Source organism: Lutra lutra, chromosome 7, assembly GCF_902655055.1.
Source record: "Lutra lutra chromosome 7, mLutLut1.2, whole genome shotgun sequence".
Classification (NCBI taxonomy): domain Eukaryota; kingdom Metazoa; phylum Chordata; class Mammalia; order Carnivora; family Mustelidae; genus Lutra; species Lutra lutra.
Window position 1 is genome coordinate 4,191,842 of NC_062284.1, and position 27,697 is coordinate 4,219,538.

Here is a 27,697-nt window from a genome sequence, read left to right on the forward strand (position 1 = left end):
GTGGGTCTATTTCTGGGTTCTCCATTCTGTTCTACTGATCTATGTGCCTGCTTTTGCCCAAGTACTACACTGTTTCGATTACTGTAGCTTTGTAGTCTATCTTGAAATCTGGGGTTGTGATATCTCCCAGTTTTGTTCTTCCTTTTCAAGACTGCTTTGGCTACTCAGGGTATTTTATGGTTCCACACACATTGTAGGCTTATTTGTCTAGTTCTGTGAGTGATGCTGCTGGTATTTTGATAGGGGCTGCAGTAAGTCTGTGGATTGTTTTGGGTAGTGTGGACATTGTAACAATGGTTTCTACACGCAAGAGCATGGAATACTTCTCCATTTGTGTTATTTTCAGTTTCTTCCATCAGTGTTCTGTAGCCTTCCGAATACAGGTTTCTCATCTCCTTGGTTAACTTTGTTCCTGGTATTTTATTACTTTTCGTGCAATTGTAAATATTTTCTTAATTTCTCCTTTTGTTCCTTCACTATTAGGGTACAGAATCACAACAGATTTCTGTACATTGACTTTGTATCCAGTGACCTTACTGAATTCATTTATCAGGTCTAGTTTTTTTTTTTTTTTTATTTTTTTTTTAAAGATTTTTTTAATTTATTTGTCAGAGAGAGAGGAGAGCGAGCGAGCACAGGCAGACAGAATGGCAGGCAGAGGCAGAGGGAGAAGCAGACTCCCCACCAAGCAAGGAGCCCGATGTGGGACTCGATCTCAGGACACTGGGATCATGACCTGAGCCGAAGGCAGCTGCTTAACCAACTGAGCCACCCAGGCGTCCCAGGTCTAGTTTTTTTTTTTTTTTTTTTAAAGATTTTATTTATTTATTTGACAGAGAGATCACAAGCAGGCAGAGAGGCAGGCAGAGAGAGAGGAGGAAGCAGGCTCCCTGCTGAGCAGAGAGCCCGATGTGGGGCTCGATCCCAGGACTCTGAGATCATGACCTGAGCCGAAGGCAGCGGCTTAACCCACTGAGCCACCCAGGCGCCCAAGGTCTAGTTTTTTTAAGTAAAGATTTTATTTATTTGAGAGAGAGAGAGGGAGAAAGCACAAGAAGGGGAGACGGTCAGAGGGAGACGCAGACTCCCCACTGAGCAAAGAACCTGAGGCGGGGACCACATGGATCCTAGGACCACAGGATCATGACCTGAGCCAAAGGCAGATGCTTAGGCAACTGAGCCACCCATGCGCCCTTAGTGGAGTCTTTTTAAAAAGATTTTACTTATTGGGGCACCTGTGTGGCTCAGTGGGTTAAAGCCTCTGCCTTCGGCTCAGGTCATGGTCCCAGTGTCCTGGGATCGAGCCCCACATCGGGCTCTGTGCTCTGCAGGGAGCCTGCTTCCTCCTCTCTATCTGTCTGCCTCTCTGCCTACTTGTGATCTCTGTCTGTCAAATAAATAAATAAAATCTTTAAAAAAAAAAATTTTACTTACTTATTTTAGAGAGAGAGACAGAGATAGCAAGAGAGAACATGAGTGGGGAGGAGAGGGAGAAGCAGCCTTGATCCCAGGACCCTGGCGTCATGTCCTGAGCTACCCAGGCCCCCTTGGAGGAGTCCTAAGGGTTTTCCGTATGTAATATAATGTCGTCTGCAGATAGTGAAAGTTTTATTTATTTATTGTGAAATAAAAATTGTAGAAGTTTTTATTTCCTACCAATCTGGATGCCTTTTATTTTTTCTTCTTGTCTGTTTGCTGTGGCTAGGACTTCTGGTTATGTCGAATTAAAGTGGTTGGAGTGGACACCCTTGTCTTGTTCCTGATCTTAGGGGAAAAGCCTTCAGTTTTTCACCACTGAGTATGAAGTTAGCTGTGTGTGTGTGTTTTTTTTAAGATTTACTTATCTGAGAGAGAGAGGCAAAGGGAGAGACTCTCCAGTAGACTTAGTGCTCAGTGCAGAGCCCTGAGGTGGGGCTTGATCTCACGACCCTGAGATCACGACCTAAGCCCAAACCAAGAGTTGGACGCTTTACCAACTGTACCGCCCAGGCGTCCCAGCTGTGGAGTTTTCATATATGGCCTTATTATGTTGAGGTGTGTTCCCTCGAAACCTTTGCAAAGGGATTTTGATCATGAATGGATGTGCTTTGGTGAATGCTTTTTCTGCATCTACTGAAATGATCACATGGTTATCTTTTCTCTTTTGGACGTGATATATCACACTGATTGATTTGCAAATATGGAACCACCCTCACATCCCAGGAATAAGTCCTACTTGGTGGTGAATTAATTTCTTAATATGTTGTTAGATTTCACTTGCTAACATTTTGTTGAGGGTTTTTGCATATGTGCTCATTGAGATACTGACCTACAGTTCTTTTTCTTTGTAGTGTCTTTATCGAGTTTTGGTATCAGGGTAATGCTGGCCTCAAAGAATGAGTTGCTTTCTTTCCTCTCCTATTTTTGGAATAGTTTGGGGAGAATGGATATTTGTTCTTCTTGAAATGTTTGGTAGAATTCACCTGTGAAGCTGTCTGGACCTGGACTTCTGTTTCTTCAGAATTCAATTTAATTGCTGGTCATTGGTCTGTTTAAATTTTCTATTTTTCCTGGTTTAGTCATGGAAGGTTATGTGTGTCTAGGAACTTACCTATTTTTTTTTTTTTCTAAGAGTCTCATAATGCTCTCTACTAAGTATATTATGGATCTGTGGCATTGGTTGGTATTTCTTTTATTTCTGATTTTACATTTTTTTTTAAATATTTTATTTGACAGAGAGAGAGATCACAAGTAGGTAGAAAGGCAGGAAGAGAGAGAGAGGGAGAAGCAGGCTTCCTGTTGAGCAGAGAGCCCGATGCGGGGCTCGATCCCAGAACCCTGAGATCATGACCTGAGCTGAAGGCAGAGGCTTAACCCACTGAGCCACCCAGGTGCCCCCCATCCTTTTTTTTTTTTTTTGAGAGAGAAAATGAGTGGGTAGAGGGGAGGCAGAGAGAGAAGCAGACTCCCCGCCGAGCAGGGAGCCTGACGCGGGGCTCCATCCCAGGACCCCAGAGATCATGACCTGAGCTGAAGGCAGCCACGCAGTAGAGTGAGCCGCCCAGACACCCCCTCTCTCTTTAATGAGCCTGGCTAACGGGTTGTTGATCTTTTCAAAGAACCTGATTTCATTGATAGGCTTTATTGTTTCTATTTTGTTTGTTTTTTCTTCTTTCTCTTGCTCTTTCAGAGGTAAGGTTAGGTTGAGATTTTTTTTGGTTCCTGAGGCAGGCCTGTATTGCTACAAACTTTCCTCCTAGAGCAGATTTTGGTGCATCCCAAAGATTCTGGCCCATTGTGTTTCACTTTCATTTGTCTCCGTGTATTGTTATTTCCTCTTTGATTTCCTGGTTGGCCCAGTCATTGTTCAGTAGCGCGTCAGTCAACCTCCACGGATTTGTTCTTTCCTGGAGTTGCTCCTGTGGTTGACTTCTAGTGTCATTGCTTTGTGGGTTGGAAAAAGATGCACGGTTTTATTTCAATTCTGAGTTTTTTGGTCTAATATGTGATCTATCCTGGAGAATGTTCCATGTGCACTTGAACACATGTTTTAGGATGGAATGTTCTGGATATTATTGGTCATGGATCTGCCTGGTCTAATGTGTCATTTACAGCCATTGTTTTATTGCTGATTTTCTGTGTGGATGATGGATCACTGCTGTAAGTGCATGGTCAAGTCCTCTACTATTACTGTATTACCATTGATTTCTTCCTTTACATTCCCACAGTTTGGTGTGCAAATAGTTACAATTGTTATAGCTTGTTGGATTGTTTCCTTTATGACTATGTACTGTACTTCTCTGTTTCTTGTTACAGTCTTTTGTTTTTTATAAATTTTTTTTTTTAAAGATTTTATTTGACAGAGAGAGACCACAAGTAGACGGAGAGGAAGGCAGAGAGAGAGGGAAGCAGGCTTCTCGCTGAGCAGAGAGCCCGATGCGGGACTCGATCCCAGGACCCCGAGATCATGACCCGAGCCGAAGGCAGCGGCCCAACCCACCGAGCCACCCAGGCACCCCAGTCTTTTGTTTTAAAGTCTATTTTGTCTTATACAAGTATAGCTACCCTGGCTTTCTGTTCACACCTACTTGCATGATAAATGCTTTTCCATCTATTCACTCTGTCTGCATATCTTTAGGTCTGAAATAAATCTGCTAGAGGCAGCATATAGATGGGTCTTAATTTTTTTTTTTTTTAAATTTTATTTAATTTTTTGACAGAGAGAGATCACAGGTAGGCAGAGGCAGGCAGAGAGAGAGAGGGAAGCAGGCTCTCCGCTGAGCAGAGAGCCCGATGCGGGACTCGATCCCAGGACCCTGAGATCATGACCTGAGCCGAAGGCAGTGGCTTAACCCACTGAGCCACCCAGGTGTCCCGGGTCTTAAATTTTTTTTTTTTAAAGATTATTTATTTATTTATTTATTTGACAGAGAGAGATCACAAGTAGACGGAGAGGAAGGCAAAGAGAGAGAGAGAGGGAAGCAGGCTTCTTGCTGAGCAGAGAGCCCAATGTGGGACTCGATCCCAGGACCTTGAGATCATGACCCGAGCCGAAGGCAGCGGCTTAACCCACTGAGCCACCCAGGCATCCCGGGTCTTAATTTTTTATCTAATCTGCCACCCTATGTCTTCTCATTATTTAGTACATTTACATTCAAAATAATTGTTGATAGGTATGCATTCATGACCATTTTGTTGTTTTGCAGTTTTTTGTTCCTTTCTTCCCTTGTTCTCTTCTCTCACATTAATTGGCTTTACTTTTTTTTTTTTTAAAGATTTTTTTTTTTTTTTGACAGAGAGATCACAAGCAGGCAGAGAGGCAGGCAGAGAGAGAGGAGGAAGCAGGCTCCCTGAGAGAGCAGAGAGCCCGATGTGGGGCTCGATCCCAGGACTCCGAGATCATGACCTCAGCCGAAGGCAGCGGCTTAACCCACTGAGCCACCCAGGCGCCCCGGCTTTACTTTTTTGTGTGTGTGTGTGTGCCTATTACAAGTTTCTGATTTGTCATTACCATTAGGTCATATGTAACACCTTATGCATACAGAATTCTTTATTAAGTTAATGGTCGCTTAAGTTTGAACCCCTTCTAAAAGCACTACATTTTTATTCCTCTTGTCCCCAAATTTTAGGTAGATGTTGTCATGCTAAATATCCTTTTATTTTGTGGACTCCATTGATGGATTTTTATAGATATACTTAATATTACTGCTCTTGTGTTTCCTACTTTTCTGACTCCTGCTTATGGTCCTTCCTTTCCACTCAAGGAATCCCCTTTTGCGTTTCTTGTAGGGCTGCTTTAACAGTGATGAATTCTTTTGTGGGTCTGGGAAAGTCTTTACCTCTGCTTCTATTCTGAATAATAGCCTTGCTGCATATTCTCGGTTGCAGATTTCTTCCCTTTCAGCACTATGAATGTATCATGCCACACCCTTGTGGCCTACAAACTTTCTGCTGAGAAATCAACTGGTAGCCTTTTGGGGGTTCCCTTTTATGTAACCGTTTTCTTTTGCTGCTGTAAAAATGCTCTGAAGATCACTACTTTGTGGCATTTTAATTACTGTGTGTCTTGGTATGGGCATCCTTCAGTTGATTTTGCTGAGGCTCTCTGCCTCCTGGATCTGGATTTCTCTCTTTTTTTTTTTTTTTAAGATTTTACTTATTTATTTGACAGAGATCACAAGTAGGCAGAGAGCCTGATGCGGGGCTCCATCCCAGGACTCTCAGATCATGACCTAAGCCGAAGGCAGAGGCTTTAACCCATTGAACCACCCAGGTGCCCCTGGATTTGTTTCCTTCCCCAGATTTAGGAAGTTTTTCTGCCCCCTTTTCTTTCTCTTCCTCTTCTGGGTCCCCATGAGATGTTTATCATACTTGATGGTGTCACTGAGTTCCCTCAACTTATTAGTCTTATTTTTTCTCCCTCTTGATTCAGCTTGATTGCTTGCCATTACTCTGTTCTCCAGGTCACTGATCTGTTCTTCCTTTTTTTATTCCCTTTAGTAAATTTTTTTTAAAGATTTTATTTATTTATTTGACGGAGAGAGGGATCAGAAGTAGGCAGACAGAGAGAGAGGGGGAAGCAGGCTTCCCGCTGAGCAGAGAGCCTGATGTGGGGCTCAATCCCAGGACCCTGAGATCATGACCTGAGCTGAAGGCAGAGGCTTAACCCACTGAGCCACCCAGGTGCCCCTCCCTTTAGTAAATTTTTAATTTTAGTTACTGAGTTATCACTGGTTGGTTCTTTATGTTTCTGTTTGCTGAGGGTTTCCCTGAGGGCGACCACTCTTTTCTCAAGTCCAGTTAGTATCTTTATTGCCCTTATTTTGAATTATCCATCAAGCTTATTATCTTCTTTTCCACTTAGATATGTTAGGATTCTGTCCTGTTCTTTCATTTGGGACATGCTTCTCTACCTCCTCATTTTGTCTCTGTGTTTGGAAATTCAGTTATGTCTCTGCTCTTAAAAGCAGTGGCCGTGCAATACTGGTACATGAGAACCTGGTGCTGTGGGGTCTCCAGGGGGTGCTGCTCTGTTTGCCTTCAGTCCAGGCATCTGAAATAGCTCTCTCTGCCTGTTGTGGGTAGAGTTTGGTCTATGTTGGGAGTGGGTCTGAGGCTTGAGTTGGGTCAGACCAGACTACTGCAGAGGCCACAGCTGAACTGGTCTGTGTGGTTTTCTTTCCCTCTCCCTGGGGCAGGAGTCACTTTGGGGTGGTGCCACCCAGGCACCCCTAAGCCCACTGATTTTTCAAGTTCTGGGTTATAAGCCCCACTGAGTGTAAGAAGTTAAATCTCTGTTTTTCAAAGCCAATTGTTATGGGGACTTGTCTTCCTGGTGTGGGGTCTGCTCCCCTTCCCTGTGTCTGCTGTGTCCCTCCCTACCCTCTCGGATGTGGCATGTATGTATATGCTTTCAATAAATTTGCAAAACTTCTAGCCATTGTATTTTCTTTTCTGCCCTACAAGAATTTTTTCTACCCAGAGAGAATATGAAGGGCAGACCACAGTGTAAAAGCTGTTAAGAGAAAGTCGTTAGCCCAGGATTCTATAGCCAGTGAAAACATTCTGCAGGAAGGAAGGCAAAGGGAAGCTGATCAAATTACTGGTAAGCCTGTAAGGCAAGCTGTGCTCCGCAAGGACAGAATTTCACTTAGCTCTCTACTTCCTGGTGGTCAGTCCCTTGCCTCTAATGGTCTTACTGTGTTTCTCTCTCAAGGAACTTATAAGAGGCTGCATCTCACCTGAGAAAAGTATTCTTCGGAGATGCGTGCGGCCCACTCAATGCACTGCTCCAGGGGCCGGCAGGGGTTGGACACATCCGCGCACTTGATCAGCATCCGCTTAACCAGTGTCCGGTTCTCTGGGGTCCTGAGCATGGTGGTCACGGCTTCTTCATCTCTAGCCACTTCCTGAAACATGGAAGAACGTGATCAAAGTGGGTTCCCTGGTACCGAGCCCTGTCTTACAGGTGTGGCCCCACTGTACATATCGGAAGGCCCTGACCAGAATCGACAAGTGAAATGCTTCATGGAACAGTGAGGAGTATAATCTGAGCCTCGAGCTCAGCCCCTCACTTGACAAAAAGGGAAACTAAGGCCCAGTGAGATCCTAGCAGGACCCAAGTGTAGAGGGTACTACTGGCGGTCGGTCTTTGTACCCCTCCCCCTTCCAGGCTCTTCTCTCCTTCCCACTACAGATAGTGAAATAAAACTTCTTTGTTCTAGCTCTACTGCTCTCCCGTGGGATAGGAGTGTTTATTATACTGCCTTAATAAAAGAAATGAACTGTAAACATAAAAGGTTTCTCTGCCCTCTCACCAGAAGGGACCTGCAGTGCACCAGGCTCCCTGCCCTGCACAACCCAACCCCCACCCAGTCCCATGAGAGCTGTGATGGTGAGAATTAGCGGCAGCCGAGGATCAGTCTATCAAGATTGTCAGATGCAGTGTTACTTCATAATTGTCATTCTCTTTTGATCTTCACTCACAAAAACTTACAGTCGGCATGGAAAGCAGTATCATTTACTATTGTATTTTATAGATGAGGACACTGGGACCCGAGAGGTGAAGAGACTTGTCCAGAGCTACCCAGCTAACCCAGAATAAGAACTTCAGGTCTACCTTTAGTTCTGGGCTCTGTCTGTCCACAGTATCACATGCTGTCTGGGTTAAAGGAAGACCACTGGCGTGGATTCTGAACCTGTGGTCTAATGGGCCAGGTGGCTAAGCCCCCAGAAGCAAATTCAGGTTGGAAGAGGGAGCATTAGGGCAAAGAGCACTGTCAGAGACAGCAACCAGCTAGTCTCCTCATGCTTGCCAGAGAGCTTAGCCGTGTGATTTCAGTGAGTAACCACAATGGTCTAAAAAGGCCTGATGGGAACAGATATGCCATTAAAATGCCCATCCAGAGCCCAGGTTGCCTGTTCCCCGGGAGAGTGCGACAGTGCACATGGCCAAGGCTGCCTTGATAGGTCCCCTTGCCCCCAGTTTCCCAGCACCAGCCACTTTGTGTTGACCCTTCTCTCTCCAGCTGTGTGACTACGGTTCAGTCCTCGCAGCTGTAAACTACTTTCTTTCCTAGGACTCTGTCCCTCCTCTGCCTGCTCACTAGGTTGATTTCCAGTCTCAGAAGTAACCCCAAGTCCTTACGGAGGAGAGCTAGAACAGAATATTCAGCTGGAACCTGGGACCTACCCCGACCTGGCCCGAGCAGTGGCCTGGATGACATGCTATCCAGGATGGCAGAGCTACTAAAAGAGGTTGGTAGCGGTGCTGCCACATTGGAAGACCGTGGAAAGGAAGTGAAGTCAGAAGCAGAGCCGGAGGACAGGGGTGGGTGAAGGAAGAGTTCCCAGTGGGTTTCAAATCGGGTTGAAGAGGAACCAGTAATAAGCTAGAAAGCCGGGGACAAAGGCCATAACCAGATGAGTTGCAGGAGTTAAGTGGGGTCAGAATTCAAGGACTGGTGATCCTAGCCTCACAGGATAAACCATCCCTGTGCCTGGTCAGACTCTTAGGATGGTGACAGGAGGAGGGAGGAGGGCCATGGAGAAGACCAGGAGCTGGGGCTAAGGTGTTCAGTGGCTGTGGGGTAGGCAGCAGGGCCTCGAAGGAAGAGGGTTCATGAAAACAGATGCTGCAGGTGCGGATCTCACCACACCTTGTCCCATGCCCACCTGTCCTGTGCCCTCAGCTTCATTCCTCCCATTCTACAGCCAAGGAAAGGGGGAAGCACAACTGGGATGGGAACGCCATTGTCTGCTTCCTTGGCTGTGGTCTCCTGCTGGGCAGTTTTTGTGGACTCCAGGCCTCAAGTCCAGAAATGATGTCCAACAATACTGTCACCCTTGGGACCAAAGTGCAGGGTCTTAACGCCCCCCCCCCCCCCCCCGGCATTATGGAGACCAGCAGGGGAGAGTGGATGCTGCCACAGCAGGTGCACAGCGAGGGTCAGGGGGAGACCTCAAGAGGTCCAACTGACCCCGGAATGCCCAAAGAGGGGGGGAGGGGCGAGTGTGAGAATGCGCACGGGCACGGTCCCCCCACCTCAAATCGGCTCCAGTTTCCACGTCTACTTTTAGAGGTCTTTTTTCCTGACAAGCTTGTATACTTTAATTTTTCAACCACTGGAAATGAAATCCAAGGGACCTACCTGGGAGCCCTTCCACAGCTCTTCCACCTCTTCCACTCCGTTTCCCCACAACACACAGGAATGAGGGACCCACACACAGACTCTCCTCCTTACCCCATCTGCTTCGAGTGCTGCCAGGGGCTTGTTGATGCTGTTGACAAATTTGTTGACGTGCTCGAAGTGCTTGGTCATTTCTGTGGCTAAGACCATGTCGATAACCCCCTGACGCAGCGTCCGGTAGTCGTTCCTGTTTCAGACGACAAACAAGAGGGAGCTACAGCGGACTCGTCCAGGCCAGACAGATGCTCCTCCCAACAGTCGGTATCCAGGACAGCACCCGCTGTGCTGAAATTCTAGCACGGCAGGAAGTCCCGGGGAGCACACTTGAAAGCAAGATCATTAGCAAGGGGAACCTGAGCGGAGGTTAAAATCACGACTCTAAACAGGTGCGATGTTCGTCCTTCTGGGGCATAAGGCACGTAATTCTTAGAGCAAGAGAACATGGTGGGGTGAACAAGGGCAGACATCAGTGGTTATGACGAATGTGCTGAGAGGGGCCTTGAGATCCAGCAACTGCGCCGGACGCGGAGAGGGTAGGCAGGCAAGAGTCGCGTTCCTCTCCCGCCAGCCCTTGTTTCCATTTAGTCATTTTGTGACATTAGCTCTGTTCAACCCCTTTTCTCCAGTCACCCCATGGCTTTCCCAGGGGACAACCCAGGTGACCAGGTCCTGTGTATTATTCCAGAGCTAACTGATGTCTGTGCCAGCAACTATGAATAAAGCCTGCAACTCCAGAACACGGCAAAAGAGATCTGTAAAATCAGGAATCTTTTCTAAAATCTCCCTATAAAACGTTTCTTACCAATCCAAATTAATGTCTTCGACCTGGTATTTATGAAGTCCCGCCCACAGACCGTGCCAGACACGGAGGGTACAGAAAGGAACGAAGGGCAGTGGCTACTATGGCCGTACGGAACCTCAGAATCAAATCAGACATGAGCCAAGTAATGAAAATGATGATTTAAACATGTGGTAAGTGCTGTGAAGGAACCTGGTGCTGAATAACGAGCACGAGGGGTCAGGTAAGGCTTCCTCGCAGTAACACGTGAACACCGACAATGCCGAGAAGCCTGCTGGGCCCAGGAGGGCGGAGTGGAGCGCTCGGAGCAGAGACGGAAGAGGACGGCTTCTCTGAGTCTCGAGAAGCTCAAGATGTCAGCATCGTACTTTGTCATCTTGAAATGTCAAGACATAAAAGAGCTGAACCTTGAAAGCATCGTGCTAAGAGAAAGGAGCCAGTCCCAAGAGACCACACATCAGGGGCGCTTCTGTTTATGAGGACATGTGTGGAACTGGCAGATCCACGGAGACAGAAGGTGCCTCCGTGGGTGCCTGCGGCTGGTGGACTTGAGTGGGACCCGGGAAGTGACTGTCAACGGGTCTGAGGTGCTTTCTGGGGAGGATGGAAACGTGCCTAAGTTGACTGGGGTGACGGCCGCACAACTGGAACTATCCTGACAGCCACTGCACACATGGAAGGAGAGAACTCCAGACCACACGACCTATACCTCAGGGACCAGCGTGCTCCCCCACCCAGCGCTCTCACCTCTCCATATTCTTGAAGATATTGCATTTGTCATCTCGGGTGGTCAGCTGGAAGGCCAAGGCTGCGTGGTGGCTCTCCAGCACAGCAGTGTCATTATACAAAATGGCCAGCTCGCTTCCAGCATTGCACAGGAATGAGTTGGTTCTCCCGGGGTGGTCCACGTCGTGGATGGTGGCTGCGATGAGGGCCGCGACCTCGTCGACCGGATCTAAAGTTTGCTGCAAATGAGAGTCCTTTTAAAAACGGGGGCACGGCCCTGGAAGCAGGGAAGCCTTCTGGAGAGTTTTCCTGCTGCCCTACCACTTGAAGTGAAAAATATCCCTGATTTCTGAAAAAAGCACACTGTTAAGCAAATCCTGTGTCCCTACCTCCCCTGAGCAGCGGCTACATGTTTGTACTTGTAAATTATGGACCATCACTGATTCCTGGTCTCACACACGTTACACACTTACAAGTCTGAAGTGTCCTCTGCACACAGGGGTCACCTCCTCAGCCAGCCTAGCTCTAGACCCATCACAAAAAGTCTGAGATACTGGCCCCCCTGCTGGTGCTCTGTCAGGATGAGGTCAGCCTTTTGTGAGTTTGGTAAAATTATCTGGAAGTTCTCCATCATTTTCAAGTCTTTTCAAGGCAGGCGTTTAATGGATTTGCCACCCAGGCACCCCGTGGGTGACACTTTTTCATTTAACCTTCAGTTAACTAAATTCTAGTTTTGTTCTGTGAAGGTTAAAAAATGTACCTATGAAATTCTGACGTTTATCATGACATTCGTTGTGTCCTAGAAGCTCATTTTTAGAAATACACTACAGACACTTGAAGGTATATTTATAAATCTGTATTTATTTAAATTGAAATTCAATAGCTTTAACTTTAAATTAGTGAACTGTATATGACTTATAGCTTGATAAATGCTGTTTAAGTTAGCTTTCTAAGTGCGTATTTGCATGTTATAGTAATTCAAAACAATTATAAAAAAATCAGGCTGTCTTTATATCCTGATCCATATTGACACAGACACCCCCCAAATTTGTTTTCGTGCTCTGTAACCAGTCCTCTCTGGACTCCCAATTCTGCCTGCAGTGTTGGTCCTGAGCTTTCCTTTTAAAACTAGAGGGAGCAGCAAAAGGGCATGTGAAAGACCCAGCTCGTCTGACCTCTGGGGCCCAGACTTCGCTGCTCCGTGTGTCCTTGTGCTGTTACCCTTCATGCTGTCCTCTCCCCCGCACTAGTCCCCTGTCGCAGAGGATGAAAGGGAACGAAATGGGAACAGCAGACGTGTGCCCTCTCTCTGCCTTACGGTGGCTCTGTGGGGCTGTCCCCAGATGCCAGGATACCAGGCAATGACATGGCACCGTCTCCCCCATCAAGAAGCCCTGTTCTCAGACACAAAAACCATGGTTGGATCCTTCTACTCTCAAGTTCTTCTGAAAGTGAAATGGTGACGCCATGGCGCTCCCTGGCCCCTCTGACCCACTTCAGAAGCGTGTGGATGGAAGGGGCACGAATACTTTGGAAGTTCTGTGCAAGTCCAGCTGCTGCTTTGAAAATCTCCCTTGCAAAATCACTTACGACATGGAAAGCTTTCTCAGGAACTTGCTTTGGGGGTGGACATTCACATTCCACAACAGAAACCTTCCTTCTGTGAAACTCTTCTCTTCCCTCTTTTTCTTCCTGTCTCAAAGCTGGGGCTCGAGTTGCCAGACAGCACCCCAGGGGGACTCTGAGCCAGGTGACCAGCCACCAGTAGGGGCCAGTGGCCCCTGCACTGACTCAGCGGAGCAGGACAGACCAGCTGTGCAATGCAGCACCTGGACCAGTTAGCAGAAGTCCAAATACCTGGATGCAGTCGTCCTAGGAGCAGCCCCACGTGAGGGGGGCACATGGAAAAGGGGCATTGAGATCAGTATCAGGTCTGGGGGGATAGTCCAGGAAGGTTCCCCGGAGAAACAAAGGCTGGGATGGATCACTGAAGGGCAGCTGGGACACAGGGAGCCTGGAGCAGCAAAGGGAACAGCACAGCCAGGGTAGGAGTGTCGGGAACCGCAGGGGTTTAGCGTGGCCCACGAGGGGCCTGGGTGTTGGAAGCCTTGACCAACCCTACTGTTTCGGACCTGCAGGAGGCAGGGAGCCACTGCTGGGAACAGCATGGTCCACTGTGCTGGCAGCGGTGTGGGGGAGTTCCACGGGAGGCCTGGGCAGAAGGGCTCCAGTGCTCCCGGGGAGAGGAGAAAGCAGGGCCCTCGCTAGGACAGCAGCACGGGCGTCACAAGGTGGGCTCCAGATGACAAAGTCACAGACCTACTGGATGACTTGGGCTTGGGGAGAGGAGAGAACAAAAAATGCTTCCAGGTTTCTGACCTGTGTGTCCTTGGCTGATGGAACTCTAGCCCGGGCCAGCAAGCCCAGGTGGGAGCAGTGCTGGGCGAGGATGAACTTGGCCTTCAACCCCGCTGACACAGAGGGATGGGCTGGGGGTGCCTAGGGTCTGTGGGCTCACGGGGCACCTACAGACACATTGCTGCCAACTAACCATTCTGGCAGGTTTCCTCCCCGGGGACCCATCTGCTGCTCACACTCTCACCAAAGAGCTGGGCTCGCGTCATGAGTTAACCCTTCAAATCCGCGAGCTGCAGTGCAGCCTGCTGGCCAACTTCCCCTGTGGCCGCACCCTCCCAGGGCTGGCGGGGGTGGGGTGCGGCGGAGGGGGCAGACAGTTGGGGACCCGGGGCAGTGGCCCCCGCAGAGCACCCCGTGGAGGTGGAGGCCGCCGGCCGCTGCCCCAGCCCTCCAAACCTGGTACGCCCTCACAGCTCACCTTTATCCTCTCTTTGCACAGAAAGTAGGCAGTGGCGTGAAGCACGTCGGCAGAGTGTGTCGAGTTGTGGTAGGGGTTGGAAGAGTGGTAATTGGCTTCAATGACCTGCAACCACGATCGCAGCGTCGTCTCGGAGCAGTTCAAGAATTCACAGATTCCGAAGCGAGCGAACATTTTGAGACCAAGATAAATCAAAGGCCTGCAGAGTAAAACATGCCCGGCCTTAAAACAAAGGAACAGGCCAAGTGTTGGGAGCCCTGAAGAGGTTGAGACCCAACCCGCGGAGAGGAGCCGGCCTTCAGAGCGCGGTGCGGGCAGCGAGGGGGGCTCGCCTGAGTGGCGCGGGACGGGGGTGCCCTCTCTCCCAGCAGCTGCCAACCACGGCTGGTGCCCAGGCCCAGCTCTCCGTCCGTGCTCCCCACAGGCTGGGGTGAGGTGTGCTCACCGCCCCCCTTCCTCATTCAGACTTCCGCTTGCACCTGCAGATTTCTCAAAATCAATGTGATGCCAGGCTTGAACCCTAGCCTTGCCCTTGCTGGACCCATGTTATTGGCCAGAGGTCCTTCTAGAAGCAAGTAGCACTTTTTGAAGGCAGCATGGTCACCTGCCATGGTGGGGGCCACAGCGTGAGGAGGTCTTCCCTGAGAAGGTCACCCACAGGCCACCAAGTCACGCCCTTCCTTGAGAAGTTACCTCAATCCAGCATCTGGCCTTCAGCTTGGAAGGTCCAGGAACGGCTCTGCTGAGGCAGGGTCCTGAGGCCAGCAGGCTCACAGGGTTTGAACCGACTTGCCTTGGCCTGATTCCCATAAATGCAATGTCATAGCCTGTGGGCCAGGTGCTCGGAGATTCGTTTGCTATCCTTTCTACTGTCCTTGCCCATGTAGGGTACACGGGAACAATATACCAGGCTGACTCCTGGTGAGCACAAGGGAAGGGCACAGATGTCTTGGGGACAGTCTCTTGAACAGAGCAGAAGGAGATCTGAAGAGTTAGCTATCCTGCGGCCCCACAGAACACACCTCTCCCGTGGCTGCCCTCTGGGCCTGGCCAGGTTCAGGGCCCCACCACCTGACAGGGCAGCCTTCCCCGTGTGCCAAGTCAATAACACCCCTAGGGCCAACTGCTCTTTTCCAGCAAGGTACAAACCAGAAGATAAAAATCCAATCTCACCCCGACTCCCTGTGAGCACACCCGCATCAGGATGACTGGAATTCTGGGTGTGTCTCCGGGACTGTCACCAACACAGCAACTGTGATCTGGGGACAGCTCTTAGCAAATGTGTCTGTGTGTTTCTTACTGAGTTCTAGCCTCTGAGTGGGACTCTGTGCTGCTGTCTCAGCACATCACCGCGTACGGAAAACTAATACTCGTATTTCACAGGAGAAACCTGTGCCACTTGGAGAGGGTAGGTCACCTGCCCTGAATCTGCTGTCTCTGTGGGAGTCGTGACCCAGCCACCCTCCCATCCCGCAGAGGCCCAGGCCGTCAGGGGCACCCGCTGCCCGGCTCCTCTTTCCAGAGCCGCCGCCTCTGATGCTTCGGCTCTGGGAGAACCACACTCCTTGGACGGCTTTCTCCACAGAGGCCCTCGGAGCCACGCTGTGTGTCTGTGGGCGGACTCACCTCTTATGTGTGGCGGCCTCCAGTTCAAAAATATTGAAGTCCCAGTACTCCTCGTTCTCCATGGCCCGCGCGATCCGCGGGGGGACATCGTGAAGGGAGATGGGGGTGATCACACTGCTGGGCAGCTGCTGAAGGCCTGCATGGGGACGTGGTTTGGGGACAGAGTTAACAGGCTTTATAGGACTTGCTGCTCCGGGTCAGCTGCTTCATTCCTGCGGTCTGTAGGACATACTGAGAAACTTGTTGCTAATGAGAAGAATTGACTGAAAACCTGACTGGAAAATCTGTTCTCATCATTTCAGTGTCACTATAGTATTAACAGTGCCCCAGAAAATTAAGAGGTTAAAACTTACTTTTTTTTTTTTTTTTAAGATTTTATTTATTTATTTGAGAGAGAGACAGTGAAAGAGAGCATGAGTGAGGAGAAGGTCAGAGGGAGAAGCAGACTCCCCATGGAGCTGGGAGCCCAATGTGGGACTCGATCCTGGAACCCTGGGATCATGACCTGAGCCAAAGACAGTCGCCCAACCAACTGAGCCACCCAGGCATCCCTAAAACTTACTTTTTGTTGAAAGAACATACTCATTCCCGGACAGTCTTCGCAAACCATCCTGATAAAAATCAAGGAGACAAGAAGAGAAGTCATAACTGCTCTTTACTTCTTGAGAACAGTGGGACAGTCGGCTCCCGAGGAGAGCAAGAGGGCAGCCTCTCCACCCTGGTGCCCGGAGCTCCCCTGTGGGGACGGGACTCAGGCACCGGACGTCGGGAAAACCGGCTAAGCTCAGGGGCCGAAGCAGCGAGGCGAGCTCAGGCAAGGCCCCAAAGCCCAGCATCGCTGGCAGCCCTCAGGTCTCTGCTCCAGTGTCTCCCGGACAACTGGCCTCTGCCCTCGAGTCTCCCCCACCACTTCTTGCCGCCCCCCTTACCACCCGGGACATCCGCTTCCTCTGGAAAAGTGGATTCTTCTAGGCCTTGCACACTCACCGAGCCCCCTCGCTGCTTCTCCGGCTGAGAGCCCTCCCACCACGGCAGGAGCCCCTAGCAGCCCTCCCTCGCACCTCTCCTCTCTTCCCCTCACCCCATGATATGATCACGCTCCACCCCACTCACTTTCATCCCTCACCTACGGGCTGGAAGTGCAGGCAAGACCGTGGTTGGACATGACCGTCCCTGGAATCACTACACCACAGCTCACTGCCTACAACGTTGTTTTTAAGAAGTCAAGTGAGCTTCAGAAAGCAGACACTGGGAGGAGAGAGGAGTTGGTTTTGTTTTTTTTTTGGTGCTAGTGAGGAGGTGAATTTTCCTTCTGACCAAGACAAGAGGTGACGGACAGCAACAGAATGACCGGTTTCCCACAAAGCAGACCACTCTGCTGGATGGGCTGGAGGCCTCCAGGACCTCTGAGAGCCCATGGTCCGAAGCACCAAATCCGCACAGGGTGTTCTGGAAAGACACCAGACCCCACCCCCTGGGGCCCCTTCACGCATACGTGGTCTTTCTGTTTCCTCGTTTGGTACGGAACATTTCAAATACCTATTTCTTCTGCTCTAGTTTTCAAAATCTTTAAAATAATGAAGTTTTACTTAATTTCCTCCTAGGGGCCCTAAGCAAAACTGGAGAGCCCAGCCCAGCAGACTGTCTAGAACATGCTCCTCCCTTCTCTGCTTCAAGCTGGGGTCTCCCTGGGCAGCAGGCCCCACGTGGGCGAGCAGGGGGCTCTGGCTGACGGTAGGTTTGGGCCTCGGCTGCGCCCTGCCCACAACACTCTGCGCAGGCCAGCCGGTACCCAGATGACCCCTGGGAACACAGACAGCATCAGGAGGCTCTAGCCAGCAGCCAGCCAACTGTACTTACAGACACTAAGCCTCCAACGAGGTCGTTGGCATGAGGATCGTCATCCTTAGCACCAAACTGCGGTGAGTATAACTCAGTGGTTCTCAGAATTTCCAGCACACGGTCTAAGGCTTCTGTCACAGGCATGGGGCTGCTTTCCTGGGCAGCATTGATAATGTTGATGACCTACACGGTAGAGAAAAGACATGAGTTTCATAACCTCACAAATAGTGGGAAAGCAACCCGGAGGGGCAGGCTGGGCATAGTGCTCAGGCTAACTTGAGACTAGCCTCAGTGTTCATGTCCCACATCCCCTCTCCTTAGAGAAGCCCACTCCCTACAATGGGGGGGCAGTATTATGGCTGCGGGCCTGCTTCCTCTCATGAGAAACCCTCAACCCCGGGAGCAAGGGCCTTCCGTGTGGGCTCGGGGGAAGAGTAGCCACAACTGCCCCACCTTGGTGATGGGCGCCTCGATCGTCATGGAATGTATCCGGGCCATGGAGGAGTGTCGTCTCTGGCTGCCACCTGAGGAGAGACCACATGACGCACAGATCAGGGTACGTATGGCCCAGGCACCTGTGTGTTGACCACTGAGGGCTCTGGGCCCTCCCTGGCTCCCCCCACACTCCCCCCAGGCCTCCGCGGGCCCAGCTGCATGATGAAGGGGCAGGACCGGAACTGTGTGTCCAGCACGGCGGCTGCCCCATCCCTGCAAGCCCGGGGTTCTGGCAGAACCAACTGTGCTTCCTTCAGTCCTAGGCACGAGGATGCACGTGCCCCCGCCCAGACTGCACTTCTGATGTCACAGGCCAGAGGAAAAACAGAGGAAACAATCTAGCAAGTCAAGGCCAAACAGTTAGCCTCTTTCTGCATTTATAACAATAAGGCTTTTAATATTGAGCTTGCCGCTATCCAGGAGCGAAAAGTCCTGGAAGACAATGCCACACAGGCTCTTTGTTTCATACATGGCAGGAGCAATAAACACAATTTCCCATTAACTGAAATACAGGAGTTTTTGTTTAAATTTCTCAAGGCACCTTTTGGTGCTCTCCCCAGTGATGCTTAATCTACTGGAGATAGGCGGCCAGTCTGAGGCTCTGAGTGTGCTCATGTTCTGTTGCTTCTGTCCAGACACGGCTCCTCCAGGGTAAAGCAAAGGCTGGGCAGTGTCCAGGCAGGAAGAAAACACACACATAGAGTTCTGTGTGTCTGCCTGAAAGGCCCACTGTCAGGCCACATGCTGTTTACCACACGCAGCCCCACAGCCTGATGCGTCAGCCTTGGTTCCCCAGACCGAGGTGTAACCAGCAGTGGAGAGCACGGTTCGCCCACTCGGGGTTCTGAAGTGCTTTCAACCTGGGGACCCACATCACTGCTTACCTCTCATTTTGGTGACCAGCATGTGGTTGCCAGTTTTCTGTTCTACCCGGTAAGGTCATCAAACCAAAAATAAAAACCACTGTTATACATCATGAAAGGAGCTGGTCTCATTTAAAACCATCATGAAAGTGACATAGGCTTATAAAAATGAAACAACAGTATGAATAAAGTGAGCAGAACTTTGGGGCACAGAGTCTGCCCTGACTGTGCAGAAAGTCCAAATGAATCTGCAAACATTACTCCAACAACTGGTGACCAAGTTTATTGAGGTTACTGGGAACGGCAACAGTCTAGTAGACAACAATCAATTCTAGTTCCACACTAGCAACAAACCATTAGAAATTGAAATAGAAAACACCAATATGAAATCATCAAAACCCACCAATATTTAGGAATATATGTAAGACAAGACATGTAGGATTTACACACTGAAAACGCAAAACGCTACTGAGAGAAAATAAAAGCGACCTGAAGGGAGACACAGAAGGCATCCGAGGTTTGAAAGACTCAGTATCACTGAAATTTCCTCTTTCCCTAAATTGATCTACAGATTCGAGACACTCCCAGATACAACCCCAGGAGGCGGTGAGTGTGTAAACTCACAAGCTGATGCTAACTGTAGAATGGAAACACAGAGGGCCTCGCAAGCCAAGACAACCGTGAGCAACAAGAACTACTACTGGAGAGGCCACAGCAATCGATGGTGGTATCAGGGCACATGCAGACTGACAGAACAAGGAAAACCGAGGAGTCCAGAAAATGACCACATATTTATAGTCATCTAATTACAATAATGGCGCTGCTGCAAAAGATGTTTTTTTTCCATATGGTGATGGATTTCCATGTGGGGGGAAAATTCATCCTTGATCCCTATGCTCACCAGATATAAGAGTTAATTTGAAATGAATCACAGACTTAAGCTGAGAGACAAAACCATAAAGCTTCTACAAGAAAACATGGGAGAATATCTTCATGACCTTGGGCTAGAGGAAGGTTTCTTGAACAGGACCAAAAAAGCACCAGCTAGAATAGAAAATGATAAAATAAGCTTCACTGAAACTAACAACTCCTGTTCACATTAAAGGCCATCAAGAGAGTGAAAAGGCAAACCACGGACTAACAAAATATACTTGCGCTGCACGGAATCCAACAGATCCACGTCGAGAATGAAGAATTCCTACCAACCAGTGAGATAATCCAACTATAAAAACAGGCAAGATACGTGAACAGCACTTCAAAAGAGAATGTCAAAATGGTCTGTAAGCGTATGAAAGGGGTACCCCACCTCACTCATCATCAGAAAAGTTAAAATTGAAACCATATCCACCAGAATGGCTGAAACATGAAATGCCGAGATAACCAAGTCTGGTAGGTATCAGAGCAACGGGACCATGCATACACGTCAGCAGTGGGCAGAACGTGGGACAGCACATCGTGGGGAGACGGCTGCAGCTGCCCAGACGCCCAGCAGTTCCACTTCTAGGCAGGACAGGACCGCCTACAAACCTCCACGCAGCCTTATTCTTACCAGCACCGAAGTGGGAAGAGAACACACCACCGTGAATGAGAAAGGATCAACAGCAGTCCCTCCCTCCAGCAGAGCTCTGTGGCACAGCAGAAAGGACCAACTCTTGGCCCGTCTGACCACACGGAGGGATCTCAAGAACACTGAGGCAAAGAAGCCAGAGGCCGGGTGTGCAGGCTGAACAACCCCACCTCTCGGAAGCACAAGAAGAGGCCAAGTGGGCTTGTGGCGGGTGCTGGCGACCTAGGGGCTGCCTCGGTGTGGTACAGGCTGTGTGCTTTCTGTATCTGCTTTGGGTGGTGCTTACCCAAGTGTATGGAACTGTCAAAACTCATGGAACCACTTAATACCTGAATTTCACTGTGCAAACGGTAATTCCGTTAAAACGAGTAGTGCTTAAAAACCAGAAACATGGGGAGCCTGGGTGGCTCTGTCGGTTGGGTGGCCCACTCTTGATTTTGGCTCAGGTCATGATCTTAGGGTCCTGGGATTGAGCCCCAAGTGGGGCTCTGCCCTCAGCTGCAGAGTCTGCTTGTGGAGTCTCTCCTTCTCCCTCTGCCACCCCCCTGCTCCAGTCCCCTCCCTCTCTGTCTCAAACAAATTATCTTAAAAAAAAAAAAAAAACCCAAAATACTAAAATAAACTGTATACCTCTTAAAAATACAGAAACGGACCAAGTCATCCCAAGGACGAATATTAGGAAGAACAGGGGAGGAAGACTGTTGTGGGTAGGGATGACCCTGTCCCTGCCCCTACTCTGCCCAAGAGCCATGGGGGTGCACAAGTGAGGGCCATAATGAAGAAGGTGGTGGCAGCTACCGCCCCCCTCCCTTGCCAGGCACCCTCATGTAACGGTCACACAGCCCTCCATGGGCAGCATAAAACTCCCCATTTCACGGTGAGGAAATGGAAGCACAGAAGTCTACCCCCAAGGTTGCACACAAAGTAGATGACCCTGGAACTGGAATCAAGGTCATTCTGAGGCCAAAGCCCATGCTTTGGCCCATGACACCACATGGCTCCCCTAGCAGCAGGGTGGGGCCTGTGTTTTCTGAGCCTCAGGACAAACCTGAGGGCACTGGTCTCCAAGGTCGAATCTGAGTTGCTACCTCCCTGGAAAGCTGTGGCTTTTCCCATGAACGTACGGACCAACTCCATGTGCTTCCCCATTCCTCTCTGGGTCCAAGACAGCACACGCCCAGCAGGAATATTTGCCTCCACACTGTATTAGTTCAGATCACATATCTATGTAATCTTAAAAAATTATGTTCCAATTAAAAGTTAAATAGTATCTGTTTAGTAAGAGTCTGTCACATGCCCAGAAGTCGCTCACCTCCCCACCAAAAGGTAAGTTTCCACGGCAAAGTACCACCCATAATGGAGTATATGAAGAATTTCCTAATGCATTTTGGGTTCCCCACACAATCACAGCAGACACACGGACAGCCTCTGCTGGTAACAGTTTAGAAAATCGACTGTAGGACAGATGGTAAAATGTGTGTTTTTCTTTATTCCCTAACTCCCATCAAAAGGCTGAGAATGGAGCCCACTGGCAGGGGTCCAAGGAAGGGGAAATGGACACAGGTTGCTAGAGTGTCCCCTCCCCTGTCCCGACCTGCAGGGGGCAGTGAACCAGAGAGGAGACTGGCGACGAATGTCAGGTATTCACGTGTCCAACATTTTCTCCTCTTGTCTTTGTCACCTACCTTCACTTGCTCGAGAAGCAAGAGTTCTGACATCTAGCGAGCTCTTCCTTCTGTCTTTGTGTTTGCCTGACTGATTATCTGTGGAAACAATTACACTATAAATCACCTCTTCAAAAGGATTTTAACAACAAATTACAAATTACAGATCTAAAATTTTTCAATAACAAAATTTAGGAATTAGAACACCAATTAAGAAGTCACAAAGTCAACAAAATGCCCAGAGATGAAGATTTTGACCCATGAAGTTTTAAGTGGGGGTGGAAGGGGTGACTTTCTCAAAATGTCCCACCTGGTATAGTCATGAACAAAGGCTTTACAGCTTCCAGATTACATCATTATAGAATCCTGTGATGTAAACTGAAAACTCGAAGAAATGAACTCAGGAAAATTTTTCCTATTACACTTCCATATAATCGACTGAAATGGTAAAAAAAAAAAAAAAAAAAAATCTCACCCATCCTTACCCAAAGGGGAAAAAAAATTTTTTTTACAGCACATGTTTTATAAAAATGCCCCAGGGAAGACCGTACCTCTCTTTTCAAGCTATAGGAAACTGTACTATAGGGAGCACTATTTGGGGTCTGCTTCAAATGACAGCTTCTCTCTCTCCCCACTGACCCTACTTCCTGTGAGCGGTGCCACCAGTTTTCCAGGCTCAAGAGGGGCTTTGACTTTCCCCTTGACCCCATGCCAATTAACGACAAGGCAGAGCTGACTTCTCTCCCAGTCCCCTCCTCTGGGCACCTGCTGGGGTTACACATGGTGCTGAGCCCCTCCAACCTGTCCCCATTTCACAGACGAGGAAACCGGGAGCTGCCCTGCTAAGGAGTGAACACCGAGCTCAGCCCTCCCAGCTGCAGGCTGCACCTTCCCTGCCTTCCCCTGGCTCCCTCCCCCGGAGCCCCTGCTCAGCAATAGGATCTGAACAGCCCCCCACCCCGTATCCCTCCCTCCAGCAAGCAGCGACTTCACTGGTATTTGCTATCTCTTCTACGTGGGCACTGATAATGACCTTGTCACTTGTCAAGTCACTTGTCACCTCCTTGATGCTGAAGGACAACCTGACTTGACTATTTATGTTACTAGACACACTGGCCAGTCTTTCTGGAAACTCCTGGTTTGTGTAAGTCCACACTCTCCTGGTTTTCTGTCTCTTTACTCTTCCTCCCTAATTTTCCTGTCTTCAGCCCGCCTCCTCTTCCTTGATCCCGAGGTTCTGTCTTTAGCTCTTCTTGTCTTCCCAGACTACACATCTCCTTGGGAGATCTCACTTCTTCCTTGAACCAGCTCCTGTGATGGCTCTCTCGTCCTAGGCTTCTCCTGAGAGCCAGACTCACACCTCAGCCGGCCAGCGACCACCAGCCACAGCCCGTCGGACACCCCTTGGCACTTCCGGTACACTCATCATCGTCCCCCAGATCCACTTAAGTTGGAAACAAGTCGTAGCCTTCTCCCTTCCTCTCCCTCAACTCCTCAGCAAAATATACGGCTTCAATCTACCCCTGCTCCGTCCCTGTCCTAGCTCAGACACTCGCCATCCTCCTCAGGATTACAATGACAGCCTCCCTCACTGGTCCCACCGTCCCCAATGTGATCCTCCTAAACCAAAAATCCGACCAGAGCACACTCCCAGTGAAGACCGATCAATGGCTCATCATTATTTTGAGGCTACGACTTGAACTCCCCAGTGTGCGCCCAACCCTGGGTACCCGCACCTCCTCTCTCCGGCCACCCAACTATTCTCGCTAGTTCGTCTCGCCACCTGCTGTGCCTTGGTACCGACCCCTTACCTCCACCGGGAACGCACCCCTCCCACGCTGCCTCCTCTACTGGTGAACGCTCCCTCCTCTCCGAGGTAGCAGTGAAGGTGCGGTGTGGGTACCGTAACCTTTGGGAACATTCCCCTGATGCCTCCCTGCAGCCCCCAGCATCGCCAGTAGCCCGCTCCTTTCCTGTCTGCCTTCCTCACGAGCTGGGGAGGACACGAGGGCAGAAACAGCCTTCCTTTCCTTCCTTTCTTCCTGCAAGCAGCAGTCACTCGACAGACACCTGCACCTCCCCGTGCACGGACGGCCCCTGCGCTTGCCGGCTGGCGGTCAAGGACAAGACAGGCCACTCGTCACGGCCTGCTGCTCACCTCACCTGCTGTAATCTCTCCAGATGCTTACTCCCTAAAACTGGAACACCCCCCACCCCCGCCAGCCAGACACAGATCCCGGCCTGTCTCCTTCCTGAGCTCCACCCCCCGCACCCCACAGGAGCCGGCTGGGAACGTACTAGGGCGCTCCTGCATGCACATCCACTGGGCGCCTCCCCTGTGCTGGGCCCTACGCCAGGCATTAGGGCTGCAAAGACAAATAAGGTCCGGTCCAGGTCCACCATCGGGTTGGGATGGAGGGAAGCCAAGGATGGAGGTGCAGTAACGGCTCTGAAGGGTGGAAGGAGTCCCGAGGAGAAAAGGCAGGTCCTCCTCTGGGAAGGGGCGGTGAGCAGATGAGGTAGGTTTGTAGATGCAGCCAAGCAGAGGAGGAGGCATTTCCAGGAGGAGGAAGCTGCTCGTGCCTACGGAGCAGAGTGTGGCTATGGAGAAGGAAAACGCACTGTGCGCACCAAGGACAGGAATGTGGCAAAAGTGGATGGAGAGAAGCAGGCTTTCGCTTGTACTGAACATTTCAAAGTTACTTGATCTTCCTGCTCTCAATGCCGCACTCAGGTCCCTGCTGGCCGTCGGGGTCCAACAGCACCGTGCAGACCAAGCTCAAGTGGCCTGCATCTGCGGGGGGTGGGGGGGCGGCTCTCAGAAGCTGATTTGGGGACCACTGGGGGAAGAATGAAGGGTTCACAGCCAGGCCGCAAGCCCCAAAGGAGCACGAATCCAGGCCCCTCACCTAGTGAACGCACCCCAAACACCGAGGGCTCGAGGCACTGAGCCGACGAGCAGACAGAAGCCTACGTAGGCCTCCAGAGACCAGGGCGTGGGCTCAGCACCGCCTGTGACTTCAGCTCTCTGCTCGCGGTCTCCCTTGCCAGGAAGCGCGATCCATCCACACCGCCCCATGGCGTGAGCAGGCAAGCGAGGGCCCCACGGAGCAGCCGTGAGGGCAGCAGCGATGTGCGTGAACAGCGGCCACTTTGCTCCCGCAGCAGGAGGAGCTCCATCTGGGACACCAGGAGGCCGCGAACCCGTGTCCCGCAGCACTTGCCGGAAACACAGCAGACTTTCAGAGAACTCTCTGCGACCCTCTCACCAGTCCGAGCATTTGGGGAACGCTTGCTCTGCCCTGGGCCCACCGACCCCTGCAAAGCCCGCCACTGGTCAGCCCTCCTTCCCCCTGGCCTCTCCGCCTCCTCCACCGGAGACAGCCTGCCTGCCCCCAGATGCAAGCTAGACCCCGAGTTCTGCCAGCGGCTGAGGCAGCCTGTGGCCCTGGGCCCGACGCTGGCAGCAGCCCAGAGCACCTGCAAGACACGCTCACGTCGCACGCCATGCTACAGGGCCACCACCCGTCACCCGACTGGGGAGGCCGTTCCCCGCCCCTTGCCACAGCCTCTGCGCTACCCCGCGGCTGACTGTGAGACTCGGGGTGCACACTTCCCGCCAGCAGAGTCTCGTGCTGCCGGGCATACGGGGACTGTGCGCGGAACCCTGGTTGCACGAATGACTTCCACGTCCCCTCACTGTCTGCTACTGCAGGGCTCTCACCCGCAGCGCTCAGTCTCCTGGCCACCACCCTCGCCAGGAGTATGTGCCCCAAAGCTCTGGCCTCTTTGAAGCCACCGCACATCTCCATGGGGCCGTTCCATGCACCCCAGTGGACCAAGCTGAAACCTAACTCGCTGAGCTCTCCCCGCACAAACCCGCTCTTTCTCCCACACTTCTCAGTTCCATTCATGTCATGCAGTGGCCAAGTCAGAAGTTGTGGGGACCTTCTCTAGTGTTCTCCCTTCATCCGTCGTACTACGGGTTATCCTGAAGTACCTCGGCAGGTCTGTCTCTCTGCCTTTTTTCTCCACACCATCACCATGATTATCTTTCCTAGAAGGGTCCCCTTTTCATGTACCTATTTAAGGGAGACTCCTCGGCCCTCCTCTGCTTACAGGATGCAATCCAAGCTGGCCTGACCCAGCCTTGCCTGGCCTGACGGCTTTGTGCGTGCAGCTCGTCCCTCCAGGAATGCTCTTCCTGTCCTTGGGCTGACCCCTCTCTCTGTCCCAGACACGGGCTCAACCACTATGTCATCACTGCTGGGTATTGCCTCCCAATTCACCCCTGCTGCAGTACAAAGTACAGTCCATTCAAATTACTGCTTCGTCCGCCCAACAGCAAATTCCACGTTCATCTCCGTGTGCCTAAAGCCAGGCTCCGGGCTCGGTCCAGAGCATCTCCAGGTTTACAAACTGGACGGTGCCACATTTAGTGTCTTCGCTGAGACATGGTATCATGTAAAAACAATACATAGGCCAAGAAAAAGGGGCCATGAGCTGGGAATGTATCAGTTTCCTGGACACCCAGGATCTGAACCCCCTTTCCCATGACTCCCCACTACAGAAGGGGGACGGCGAGAGACTCCCTTACTCCATTCAGTGTCAGCAACACGGCAGCAAGTGACCTAGGCCGGCCAAAGGACTGCTTCTACCGGAGTCCAGAGGACAGCAGGTGGGACAGGAGAGCAGGGCTGGGAGGGAAACACTCTGCCACGGTGCTGGAGGCAACATGGCGCCTGGACGCCAGCAGAGCCTCAATGGCGCATCATGGTGCTCGGCGGCAAGCTTTTCACAGCAGGGAGGGTCGCCCAGCGTCCTGCCATTCCTGCTCTTCTTCTCAGACTGATTCTTAAGCTTTTTTGTCTAATGTGGGAGTCACCAATTTCCTTCCAGTAACTCTTTTTCTGCTTTAGAAGTGCTTATTCTGTGTGGAACCAGGGGTGCTGGCCCGTCCACGGTCTATGGCAGTGTCACTGCCTTCCCAAGGCAAGACATTCGGAAGTCTTTGGGACATCAAGGTTGTGTATACTGCTGGGGGTGGGAGACCTGACAGCCACCCAGCTCCTCAGGGTGTGATGGGGAAGACTCCAAAGTGGGCACTGACCAGTGACGTGACAGAACGGCCCAGCATGTAGTCAGTCGGGGAGTCTCCCCTTGTGTAACACCAAGGACTGTGTCACTGACTCTGCCTTCTGGTCCCTGCTCTGCCGTTTCCTGCCTGCCCAACAGAAGTGGCATTCAACCCTTCTGACCCTCAGTTTCTCTCTCTGTAATAAGGGGGTGTTAATAACAGCTAGGCCTACTTCACTGGGCTCTTCTGAGAGAGGGGGAAAAAAATCCAAGTCAAGGCACCCTGTGACCTTGCAGTGTAAGAGTTACTGTCCTGGAAGAGGCCTACGATCATGGCGGCCTCCATCCTAGTGCCTGCAGCCCTGCAGTTTGGCATCTGCCCTCACTGCCCTCCTGACCCCGCACTTCTGTAGGTCCTAAGTGTGTTCTGGGATGCAGAAGTCAAGGTGCCTCTCTGCCTCTGTACCCCTCCCCCCATCTCTGTGTGCTCCAAGCTTCCCCGTTCTCCCCTCCCCCAACCTTGGTAACTCCCTCC

At 50.8% G+C, this 27,697-nt stretch overlaps 1 protein-coding gene across 1 annotated transcript in view; it reads right to left on the minus strand.

Moving 5' to 3' along the window:
* The window catches only part of PDE8A (phosphodiesterase 8A), a 151,283-nt gene that overhangs the window by 13,644 nt on the left and 109,942 nt on the right, over positions 1-27,697 (minus strand). The window contains exons 12-20 of the mRNA XM_047735315.1: positions 22,108-22,185; positions 17,951-18,021; positions 17,516-17,680; positions 16,218-16,266; positions 15,656-15,791; positions 14,030-14,228; positions 11,215-11,432; positions 9,723-9,855; positions 7,221-7,388 (exon numbers count right to left, since the gene is read on the minus strand). Coding sequence (XP_047591271.1) covers positions 7,221-7,388; positions 9,723-9,855; positions 11,215-11,432; positions 14,030-14,228; positions 15,656-15,791; positions 16,218-16,266; positions 17,516-17,680; positions 17,951-18,021; positions 22,108-22,185 — 1,217 coding nt within the window. The remainder of the gene's footprint in view (positions 1-7,220; positions 7,389-9,722; positions 9,856-11,214; positions 11,433-14,029; positions 14,229-15,655; positions 15,792-16,217; positions 16,267-17,515; positions 17,681-17,950; positions 18,022-22,107; positions 22,186-27,697) is intronic.